The sequence below is a fragment of the Priapulus caudatus genome, unplaced genomic scaffold (assembly GCF_000485595.1).
Source record: "Priapulus caudatus unplaced genomic scaffold, Priapulus_caudatus-5.0.1 Scaffold47, whole genome shotgun sequence".
NCBI classification, from domain to species: Eukaryota; Metazoa; Priapulida; class Priapulimorpha; order Priapulimorphida; family Priapulidae; genus Priapulus; species Priapulus caudatus.
The window spans coordinates 57,277-70,391 of NW_014577108.1; the positions used below are offsets into that span (position 1 = coordinate 57,277).

Below are 13,115 nucleotides of genomic sequence, written 5' to 3' on the forward strand. Positions count from 1 at the left end.
TCCTGGTGTATATGTCTCTCTCTCTCTCTCTATCTGTCTATCCTTCTCTCCCTCTTGCGCTCTCTCCCTCCCTGTGTGTGTATATCTCCTGGTGTATATGTCTCTCTCTCTCTCTCCCTCTCTCTCCGCACGTGTGCACGCGCCGCCGTAGCTATAGCAGCGGCACTACGGGTCAGCTCCGCCGCGCAAATGTGACATATGGGCTTTTAGGGGCAAGAACACGGACTGCAATGCTTCCTTCCTACAGTTGGCTGGCTCCCCGGACTACACCGCCAGATTCTACGCTGCGCATATTCTGGACGGAAGAATTCAGAATCACGCAGACTTCACACTAGAATTATTAATATTCTCAGCCTCGAGGGAGAACTTAACATTAACTTAGGGGAACATTAACTCGCATGGTTAAATTGTTAATATTCACAGTCATGAAGGGTCCCCACAAGAATCACGCTAGCTGATTCGCCCGTGTTGAGATATGAAGTCAGATACCAAACAGGAAACTAGCAATACGAGAATGAAATGTACAACCCAACTCTAGCCGCCACCTAACCTGCAGAAGAAACCACGAGGGGGTAATTGTTCACAATAGACGGCTACACTGAATGCCCGTGAATCTTCGTTCTGCCATCTAAATAAGAGAGTGCAGGACGCTGTTGCTACATTCTACACATCGTACATGCTAAACATTGCAGGGTTCGCACACGGGGGTACCTCTAACGAAAAGCAACGCAGATACCAGACTCCCATCTCCCTCGAAACCATCCGCTAAGGAAGCGAAAGATTACATCTAAATTTTTTTTATCTGAAGCTCCATTTCCACGGCCAGCAAAGAGGAAACAGCCACGCAAGGCTGCTGGAAGCTGCCGCACAGGAGAAACACTGCTGCCTGGTGTTGATTGGGTTGCTCGGGGGATTCTGGGGGTGCAGTGTCACGCCGGGGTAATTGGTGCCGTGTGTCCGTGCTAGATGAGTACTATAGCTGCTGTGTGCAGCGGCTCCCAAGCCGGTACACGCTGCGCGCATGCGACAGTGAGTCATGTTGAGTTTCCCCTCAACAAGTCCGCTATGGAGCTATGCTGTAGAGCTGCACACAGCTTCACATCACAGCAACACATCACAGCATCACATCACAGGATCACATCACAGCATCACATCACATCACAGCATCACATCACATCACAGCATCACATCACAGCATCACATCACAGCTTCACATCACAGCATCACATCACATCACAGCACAGCTTCACATCACAGCATCACATCACAGCATCACATCACAGCTTTACATCACAGCATCACACCACAGCATCACATCACAGCTTCACATCACATCACAGCATCACACCACAGCTTTATATCACAGCATCACATCACAGCATCACATCACAGCTTCACATCACAGGCAACTCATACCGACAGCTTAAGCATCCGATCACAGCATGCATACACAGCTTTACATCCCATCACAGCACACATACAGGCTTCAGCACATCTTCACATCACATCACAAGGTTGCAGCATGCAGCAGCATGCATATCAGGCAGCATGCACATCACAGCATCACATCACAGCATCACATCACAGCATCACATCACAGCTTCACATCACAGCATCACATCACAGCTTCACATCACAGCATCACATCACAGCTTTACATCACAACATTTTATCACAGCCTCACCGCATAGATCGAAACTACACATGGAAGCTTACAAATATTGCGTAGCAGCTGAACTTTCTATGAACAGTGTGGTGTGGAAACCCCCCTTCCCCAGTCCTTCCATTCATATTTTACATTGCATGCCTACTTCGTAGACCTGCCAGTGACAGTTCTGTTGGATTCAGGACAATTTCACTCTCAGTGTCACACATGATCGAGGGAGGGAGGGAAGCAGAAGAGAGGTGGAGAAGAGGGTCGTAGCAAGACGCACACAGAGAATATGTTTTGTTTAGTATGGTGATGATCAAACGATGTCAATGCACGTATATAAAACCGATTACCTTATCCCCTAGTTACGCGAAATCTGGACTTTCCGTTGATTTGTCTGCAGCGATTTTTGCCCGAAGGTGAAAATATTGTTCACCTCTCAAAATGACAAAATAGCACGAATCAAAGGTGCGATATAGTCACGCGTGTCAATACCCTAATGGGCAGGTATACACGGACCATGCATGCACTGTAGCCTCAGACAACAGAGCCATCTGGGGCACTTTATTTGCCCAGGTTTATTGGCAGGCACTGATGCTCTATGCAGCCCGTGCACGACAGGCCCGGCCAAACCCTCACCATATGGACGTTAGGACAATGTAGCCACAGGGAAACAGTCTGTCATGAGCTACATGACAGCCCATATATATAATCTGTCACATGTCAGCCTTTGATATCAGCGTGCAGTACTGTAGCAGGATCATTCATTAGTAATCAGGTTTAGACACCTGACGGTGTATTGTGCGCCCGTAATAGGCAGCATTGAAATTTCATTGCCTTTCCGTCAATGCATTCATTTTACGAGATTTTAAATGATCTGCTTTTATGCGTATTGTTGGATATAGATGCGCGATTAAATAGATATCCATCACGAAATTTTTTACTATTGAGAAGAGGTACGTAGCCTTGGATCTATTACTGAGCCATATTCCAGAAAACCCATGCAACTGTCATTGCAGAATATAGCCAAATAGATGCGTGCAATCGTCTTGACACGAACAAATAAATATATATTTACACAAGTTTTCGTAATCAGGGGTTTTCTACACATTGTTATTGAGTTCCTTGATATGGGTAGAAGCAGCACAATAAACCAAACGTGTGCTCCCCCGTGCGTCACATAGAGCAGCCGGCAATGTTCTCACAACATTTTTAGAGACGGTCGGGGAAAATAGTATCGTGTCACTCTCGTGGACAAGGACTCAAAGTAGTAGGAGCACGATCAATCAATGAGATGTGTTTAAGTCTGGCCTACCCACCGCTCTTACAAAAACAGCCGATTACTGAGGATTGCAATGATTTAGCCCCCATTTACGAGCAGCTGGCCGAGTTAGAATCACATAATCAATACTCCCATATTATTCCCTACACACGCACGCACGCATGCACGCACGCACACATACACGCAAACACACACACGCACGCACGCACACACGCACACGCACGCACGCACGCACGCACGAACACACGCACACACACACACTGATGAATTTAGGCAGAACAGACACAGCAGCAATAAACCCTGGAGACCGTGGCCGCTTAACTGTCGCCCACGCAGGAAGTAGTCGGAAGTAGTCGGTCTACCTGGCCAGGTACGTCATTGATTAATTACACCTGAGCATGCAGTGAGCAGTGGTAATTAGCTAGGCTGCTGTTGTCATAACAACAATTATTGCCACGTCTATTCCGTCGGGCTCAACGCAAAAATAACATTTGCGCTACAAATTTATGAAATTACCTCTCGTGGGTGATGATAATAGGTGACAACGAAAAAATGGAGCAGGTGGCGGTGAAATGTGCACAAAGGGAGAGCGATGTACATACAGATATATTTCGGATGAAAAATGAGATAAGAGCAGGACCTGCACAAATGATATAAAAATACTGTACGAATGTGTAAAAGCTCATACATTCACTCACTCGTGTATCCATCCAACTACAAAACCAGTCAAACAATCGCTTTATAGTGTCACAGATTTAGCAAGACTTTTTTTTTTTCTTAGTGTGCCATATGATATAATAATTGTGGATTAATCTATTATAGGCATGATAAAAGACAGACATGGATATGCTGACTGCAATCCATGTCACTGCATCATGATTGTTCAAACCTATAAGTGTTTCAATCATTTGCTAGAGCAGAACAACCCCCCCCACCCCTCCCCTGTCAGCTTCAGGCATGGGTTATGCCCAATGTTATAGTCCTAAGGGTTACAATAGGAAACCAGGAATTCTTTACCAAAGGTACCAAACTTCATAACAAAATCCAGTGCGCTCCTATTTCACAAAGTGACAAATTAAACAAACAACAACCCTAGTTCATGTATGCGCATCCATAGCCAAGTTTTACGAACCCCTCCCCAACCAACCACTGTGACTACCCTGCCAACGCCCACCGCCACCCCACGCCACCAACTCCAAGCGCTCACCACTCACTTACCCCCCCCGCAACCCAAACCCTCACCCACTCACTTACCCCCCCCCAACCCCAACGCCTTGCCCACTCACTTACCCCCAAAACCCACCAACCCCTAAACGAACTGTGGCTTCGCTAATCAGCGCGCGAACGATGTCGACGCAGTTTTCGACCAGGGAGTGGGTTCTCGTTTGTTACCTTGCTGGGCTGAATGGCGGCGCGGCGCGCGAGGCCCGATATCTGCGTCGATAACTCGCTCATCTTCTTCTGGAACTTGAGCGCCTGCAGCTGAATCTCGCTGTGCAGCGCCGCGACCTGCGCCAGCAGAGACTTCTCGCGCTTCGAGAATCGCGTCGCCAGCCGGCTTCATCTCCTGCTCCACGTTGGCCGCGCGCGCGTCCTGCGCGTCGACGCGCTCCAGTAGCGCCCCCAGCAGTCGTGCGTCGCTGCGTCGCACGCCGCGAGGACGAGCCGGCACCCGCGCGCGCAGCCCCGACGGGCCTTCAGGTCGCAGCGCTCCGTCTCCGTGACGCGGCGTCTGTCGCGCGCGTTCGTCGTCTGCCCGCAGCCCTTGTTGCCGCAGACGACGGGGCGGCAGTCGCACGCGTCGGCGTGATCGTCCGCATCGCGCACGGCGACGACGTCCCCGCAGCCGCGCTCGGCGAACTCGCAGCGTACGGCGAGCGAGAGGATGGCGTCGCGGAGCCGCGGGGCGGCGGTGTCGAGCTCACGGGACGTGACTTCACGGTCGCACGCGCGGCGCGGGCAGCTCCCATGCTGCACGACCCACGGCAGCACGCACGCCGCACAGAAGCTGTGTCCGCAAGGCGTCGTCAGCGGGTTGTCAAGGACGCCGAGGCAGACGCCGCACTTGCACTCGTCGTCGACCTTGCTCGGAAAGCGGTGAAGGTCGTAGCCCATGGCTGCGGTTGCCGCGACGGGGTGGTTCTTTTAGTCGTGTGTCCTCCTCCCGCTATCAGGAGACCATCGGAGGAGGGTGTTCACTCACACAAGCATCCCAGTGTCATCTGCCGCATGCACACATGCCGCGGCTCTTCACTCAGTCAACTCCTGCCACGCGATCGGCCAATCACGGCGCGCCCACCGCTCAGCTGCCTGCCAATTGGTTCAAAGTTTACCTAAGGCACAGGCTGGCGTTTCTGGAGCAGCATACATGTACTTGCTGCTGCACTTGTGTATATGTCGCGTGCCCATACGTGAAATTTAATCGTGCCGGCTTGTAAAAATGAGTTTAAAGCGGGGTTTGGTATTTTGTGTTGACATTTTAGGTTATTCCCAACGTTTTCATGCCGGCAGGCAGATGTTTTCGGTTAAAAATATGTAACATACATGTGCAGGACATGGACAGCTCTGGTAAGAGTAGTAACACACTCACCCATTATTGATTTTGTTATCCACAGGCAAACATAGCAGTGTCATCTAAACAATCTTTATCACAAGATCACGTCTATTACACTGAGATTAAAACTTAAAAACGTCCAAATCGTAATCATTGCATGATTGATAATAATAGCCTAAACCACCTGAGATCAGTATATATAAATTGTCCCCATGTCTGCGTGTCTGTGTAGTTCTGTGTTCGCTGTATTCCCTGTCTGTGTGTGGTGGGAGTGGGGGGGGTATACCATTAATCTGGCCTTATCTCTAATCGATCTTATTCTTCTCACAATGCACACCCCTTTGAGCATCTACACCTCCATGTTACAACATTCAGTCACGATCCATTAACTACTGTAGTAATATGCCCAGAGTTGAGAACCACGTGTTTTCACGTTGCGAAATCTCATGCACTTACCAGGCCGGGTTTTGAACTCACAGTCAAAAACACAGCTTATAAAGAGAAAGTAGGACAAGCTAACCGCTGGATCACGGTTGATTTCCTATCGTAATGGCAGCTACTCACCCGCAACCTACACTTACCGTCTTCGACATGATCACACTCTTGTTGCTGCCATTTCAAAACAACGCTATTGAAATTGACAATCTCCTTCCCTGACGACGAACTGCTACTAGCGCCGCCAGTGCAGCAACAATGTAACAACAGTCAACAGTATGATAATATTTGTGATGTGCGAGCAATGATCTATATGTACTTACTCGTTAGTAACTCGTTAGTATAATATGAAGATCAGTGTGTAAGAGCGATACCGGTTTCACACTCACCATGCCTGTGGATTAAAAATTATGAAATGTTTAAATTATTAATTTCTAATGATATACATGTATATTTTATACAATATTTACATACACCTTGTATACATTGTATTACATGTTACAATTATATTACACATTGTGTCGCATACTATGTTCATATCATGTAATAAGTGCAAATTTACCCAACGTGATGCGCTATCCATGAAAACCTGTCAATTCCAAGAATTCCAAAATAACCTGTTAATTTCAGCTGAACGAAGTTGCTTGAGCTCATCACCAGATGGCAGCAGGTGACGAGAACCTGAAATGCGATCGGGGGTGTCTATATTCGAGCCAGTACGGGAGATTACGGTACGCATATATTTGCTAATATATTGACTAATCGTGCGTCAATAACCTCAATATTTACAGAGAGTATAGCTAAGACATGTGTCTATAGGTATTTAGAATATAATTATTATGCAAATGATCTCCCGTACCGGCTTGAATCTGTGAATATTGAGTTTATTTTCGCACGATTGGTCAATATATTAGCAAATGCCAAATATATGCGCGCGGAAGTGAATTACAGATGATTAAATTTCTAAAATTCTACATACCTATAGACACATGTCTTAGCTATACTCTCTGTGAATATTGAGTTTATTGACGCACGATTAGTCAATATATTAGTAAATATATGCGTACCGTAATCTCCCGTACCGGCTTGAATATAGACACCCCCAATGCGATCAGCTAGTGTTGCTGGCTCTTTTCCGTCTGAGAACAATATATATTGTTATAATATATACAAGTAAAATATACATATACAAGTGCATATACAATATACAGTATATATTGTTATCAGTTTTTCCTAACCGAAACAAGATGATCGGGAAGCATGGGAAACAGCGTGGGGGGCGTACCAGCGTTCTCGCTACCTCTTTCGTAAAATTACGCAACTGTTCGTGTGAAATCCGTCATAATGCATAATGTATTTCCACCATAACACATTATTATTGGTCATAAATTGGTCTAAACTTGTAAAGGCGCTAGTTATTGAAGTCCGCGCTCTCCATTTTAAACGTATAATTTCGACCAAACGATGTATGGGTAAAGATTCCTTATTCTGATGATAATAGGTCAAATTCCTTAGATTTAAAAATTAAATTCTTTTTAGAGAATTCCGAGGTAGACATTATCCTAGTTTTTCGTTAAAAGTGACAGCACTAGCGCGTGTGTATGTGCGTACGAGCTATGGTACGAGCGAGCGTGCGCGCGTGTTTGAACGTTATTTCGTCAGCTCCTCGTGCATAGCTGTATATTAACGCCATCTACTGGTTGAGAAATTCCCTTATTTATCACCACCATCAGGAAATACCTCTAAAAGTAATGGTAATATAAATGTGGTATACCTATAGCTTCGGTTATGGGTTAGGGTTCAGGTTAGTATGCTGTAGGGTTAGGGTTATCCCAATGGGATAGGGTTAGGTATGGTTGTATGCTTACAACCAATCCATATGGTTACAATATTAGGTAACAGAATTCCAAAGTAAATAATGCAATAAGCATGCCAAAAGAAAAACAATCACACGTGATTTTACGATGCATTTTACACTGGATATTTAATTCCAATCTATATATTTTCATGATGAAAAAGATACATATCTTGCCAGTACAATATGCGCAATACTTGTTCAGGTTGCCAGGTAGTGCAAATGCAATGAATTTATAATGAAACCTTGATTTGCGTGATAAGAAATCTAATCGATACCACTCTGCAACAATGAAACTGTGTAAAGTTTTATTTTGCTATCAGCATGAAACGTACACATATTAATCACTGACGTTCTATGCGTATCATAGACAAACACATTTACTGTACAAAAATGCCTACTAATGTAGTATTTACAAATGAAGAACATTTCAATAAATGTCTGCCTTGTTACTTGATTACATATCAATAAAATTAAAGTTTAAACTACTCATACAACAGAATTACATTGGAAAATTAGCAGAACCAGAAATGTTTGCTACCTTTTATCAATTCGATTAGGGTCACCAGTAGACAGTGTGCCCCCATTACGGGCGATACCATCCTGCTGGGTTATCAGCCTTTCTCAACGATAGATATCCGCCTACTATATCACCCGGTAAACAGCGAATGTGGTTGAATTCTAAACTCGAGTAAAACATCAGCTTCGTTTGTGGATCCCTGTATTTGCCCTGCAATATAAAAAAGTTCAATCTCAATATTTTACAAGGTGGTCTATAATGCAATAAGCACGCCAAAAGAAAAACAATCACACGTGATTTTACGATGCATTTTACACTGGATATTTAATTCCAATCTATATATTTTCGTGATGAAAAAGATACATATTTTGCCAGTCCAATATGCGCAATACTTGTTCAGGCTGCCAGGTAGTGCAAATGCAATGAATTTATAATGAAACCTTGATTTGTGTGATAAGAGATCTAATCCGTACCACTCTGCAACAATGAAACTGTGTAAAGTTTTAGACATACGACTTACATCGACTTCGACCAATTATCAACATTATTTAATATAAAAGTACCAATAACAAGTTGTGTCAGGATACCGTTTATGATGTAACATGCCCTTCACGACTCATACTTACAGGCAACCCTGACACATCCGAGTACTTCTTTGCAGGTTTCATGGAAGGTGGTGAATCGATGGCGCCATCTATGTGTGTGACAGAGAAAACAATGAGTGATAGACCGTGATGAGAAAATATGAACAAAGATCTATCATTTATGAAACACGCTAGCACTCACACATGAATATGTCGGTATGACCTGATTGAATTTTGTACACGCTTGATTTCAGATTATATAAACAACAGTTTTATAAAGCTATCAGGTAACTGCCTTAACCAGTTATATATAATTGAATTACTTGACACTAAAAGATATTTCAACCAACTGTCAACTATTTCACTCCCTGCTGCACTAGCTTCATAAAAGACTGCTAATAAAGCTCACAGATAGGTGCATCAGGATGCCACTGTGCTGCCTTCTCTGCAGAGATGATCTGTTTTAAACTTTTCCATGCTCTTGTCTTTTTACCTCCAGTCATGCAACCTCTCACAGAATGCTGCATTAAAAAAGTAGACATTCTTCAAGTATAGATATGAAAATACATGTAAATGTATACACATGCAAATAAGCAAGTATGAAACTTTATTCATCTAGTCAAATCATAGAATTTTGAGTAATTAAGTAATTGATAAAAACATTCTTATCAAGTAATAGTTTGAGGATATATTTAGTGCTATTAGTACTTACGTTTCATTTAGAAAATTACAACAAAGATTTTACAAATATGATTTTCAGGAAATTTGGGACACAGTCAATTTAATATATGCATCTGTAAAAAATGGATAACATATTTTAGCACTCATATTCGCACACATACCACAAAGTTAGGATCCTTAAAAATGTACGCCTTTTCCTTCTCTATAAGTGCTGCCACTGGTGGTGCACTTAACTTTTCCTTATCTGATGGAATGCTTGCCAACTTCTCGTCTTCGGCAGGCACATAAATTGTCTTCGCCTTTTCTGCTGGCACATAAATTGGCTTCGGCTTTTCTGCTGGCATACTAGGTTCTGATGTAATGACAGTCACCTCAGCTGAGGATAGACACAGTTGACCTAGACTGGATGAACTACTGCATCTACTTTCATGGTTCAGCTGATCATGAACTTGTGGCTGGCTGTCGACTTCTTTTGTGTCCGCAGCGGGTTGCGGCTTAAAAACAAAATAAAGTAATGATGAGCAATAATTACCTCTCAATGATGTACAACATATAAAACGGAGCAAATATAATGCTATAATAATTATTAAAACTACAAATAATGAAAGTGTCAATGACACTGTAGCTCACCACAAAAAAGGACACAAATGAGTGAGTGAGTGAGAAGTCAGTTTTAATTGAGCAACCATCGACGTACATTATAGAAACGAAGAGTATATATGGGAGAACTCCCATTATATACTCTTGATAATTATGTGTAATTTTTTATGTGAAAATAATAAATAATATTATATAACTAGAAACGAGCAGTTGTCGCCAACTACATGTATCCCCTGTAGTCAACATTTGGTCTACGGTCAACGATACACTCAGGACACGTTTGACCCACATGTTGAATATTGGGTATAGTTGTTATAGTCCTATGCTCCCATATTAAACTTCCTATTTTGGAGCACGCCATTGCCATTTAATGCAAAAATGTGCCTGCCTCATGAACATATTATGATTTATACTATTATTTTTGTTATCTGATTTATTATGATATTTAATGATTTATGTAAAAAAAAACATCAAACGGTATAGCCGCCATCTCACCGTCACAAATTTTGTGATTCATTTTGGTTTATAAACTTATATATAATTTATGATATATTATTTATTATTTTCACATAAAAAAAATTACACATAAGTCGTATCACAGATTATACTAATTGGAGTATCTGCCATGATATACTCGTTCGCTTTTTATAATGTACCAGCGCTCGACTGGTCTTGCCTTCAATTAAAACTTGACTGTCTTCTCACTCACCGCATTTGTGTCCTTTTTGTGTGGTGAGCTACAGTGTCCTTTGAACACTTTCATTATTTGGTAGTTTTAATACATTATTATAGCATAGATATTTGCTCCGTTTTATATGTTGTAACATCATTGCAGAGGTAATTATTTGCTCATCATTACCTTTATTTTGTTTTTAAGCTCTCCGCCAAACCCGCTGCTGGCAACACGCAAAAGCAAGTCGAACAGCCAGGCACAAGTTCATGATTCAGTCCTGAACACCAATGAAAGTAAGAAATATATTGCAGCGTTTTAGTAGTCATCTAGTTCCTAGGTCAACTGGTGGTCTGTATCCTACCTAGCTGACCAGCAAGATTAGACTTAGATTTAGATTTTAGATATTTTTGAATTATTTAACGCCTTTCCAAAGTCATTATTTACATTTTTTTACATAATCCCAACCCAAACATGTTTTGTTGTACTCGAAAGATTAAATTCATTCTCAAGCCATCGAAAGAAGGGAGCTAAAGGGCTAATGGCGATCAGTGCCCAAAAGGGGCCGAAGACATTTTATGTCCAGCAGAAAAGGCGCAAGACAAGTGAGATTGAGGGGGATGGGGGGCAAAACGGGCCAGCCAAAACAAAGGAAGAAGGGAGAAGAGAATCAAAATAAGAGAACCGGTTATGTTGGGGCAAGCCTAGCACGAAGAAACAGAGAAGGTTGAGGGCAGTACATATACCAGTCAAACTGATACCAAAAGAGAGAACCTCGTTTAGAGCTTTGTCATAAAACCAACCATAAGTAGGTTCAAAGACAACAGATCAAACAAATAAACTATAGGAGATAACGTAATATAAGGCGTTTTACAATATTTTTTTTTAAAAAGATAATCACATAGACTTGTTGTTGGTGATGTTTGTGTGGAATACTGAAGTGCTGATAGAAAATAATGCTGTCATCCATTTGTTTTGACAGGATGGCGGACCTCATCGACTTAAGAATTTCTTAACGTGTGCTCTTTCCTAATTCCAGAACTCTTATCCTGGAAAATGTATAATGTCGCTCATAAAAATCTCTCTAGTATCGATAAGTTTTCGATTCAATGCCAACTATCCACATCCAAGCAGCTATAAAATTATTAAATGTCCTCCACTAAATACTCCCGTAGGTCATCCTATTGCGATAGAAATGTTAATTTTTTTTATGTCAACTTTGATCTCTTAAGACTGTACTCAAAGATCCTGTACGAGTGATTTGACTAGGTGCTCTTACGTTAGCTGAACTATTAGATGTAGATCTTTCGTATTGTGGTGTTCATTTGACCTGTCATCACAAGTCCTGCTCTTTACATACTGCCTTATTATAGCTTATTAGTGATACTACAAAATTCTTTACATTGTAATTGATGTAAATATGCTTGGATACTTTGGTTATTAGGAATGTTTGAGGCATTTTTAGATGTCATGCATAATAATACTGTCGAGTCAATATATTTAAGCACGTTTGGCAATTAGTGCAATCGTGTGACTTTTCTGGAGGTAATAATACGCATACAAAAAAGTAGCATTTGGAATTCAAGAGTCTCGTTCCTGGGAAACACGGCTATTTCTACTTTTCATAACTCGGTCGGGGGCAGAGGAACGCTTAGGTTCGCACCTTTCTTGGGCAGTGGCAACCTGTAAAACCATGAAATGCATTTCCGTGAAGTCTTCGATGTAGCTTTTCTTTTATAGTAGGAAATCATCTTCTTTTTGGATAGACAAGCCCTTTTCGCGTGCCAGCAGGCAAAGGATTAGCGTGAAATAGTTAGACAGTGGTATGGTAAAATCAAGTCTTGTTAAGGCTCCGATCCGAAAGTAATCTTCCAATCCGATCCCTGATTAATCGTATGGGTTCGCCTGGTAACACCGGACGACCGGCAACAGGATTCAGGCCCTCAAAAATTTCCTGGACCTTAGGGCTGCTGTGAGGATAAAAAAACAGAGGTTTTGGATGTATTCGATGGTGTGTTTAAAGTGCGCAACAATTTTACCGCTGATCCAGGGAGATGGGCGTGTAAATATAATTATTGTTCATTAGTAAAGCGGTATGTATTAAGTGATTCCTGTGTTTTGTCTTCATATTTTCTCATTTCAACATAGCGGGTCATTATCATCTCAGACATTGTTCTTTCTCTATTTATGGAAAGAAACCCGGAAGAGGGTTCCTGCCTCTTATACACCTATTCCGGATATGGGAACCTTGGCTGGCCAAATGAGGTCTCTCGATCACCATCC

General features: G+C 42.5%; 1 protein-coding gene across 2 annotated transcripts in view; it reads right to left on the reverse strand.

Moving 5' to 3' along the window:
• Positions 1–7,885: 7,885 nt before the first annotated feature.
• The window catches only part of LOC106820791 (INO80 complex subunit C-like), a 6,844-nt gene continuing 1,614 nt past the window's right edge, over positions 7,886–13,115 (reverse strand). For both annotated transcript variants that reach the window (XM_014825361.1, XM_014825359.1), the window contains exons 2-5: positions 9,724–10,056; positions 9,291–9,402; positions 8,924–8,991; positions 7,886–8,507 (exon numbers count right to left, since the gene is read on the reverse strand). In XM_014825361.1, the coding sequence (XP_014680847.1) occupies positions 8,364–8,507; positions 8,924–8,991; positions 9,291–9,402; positions 9,724–10,056 (657 nt within the window). In that variant the 3' untranslated portion in view covers positions 7,886–8,363. The remainder of the gene's footprint in view (positions 8,508–8,923; positions 8,992–9,290; positions 9,403–9,723; positions 10,057–13,115) is intronic.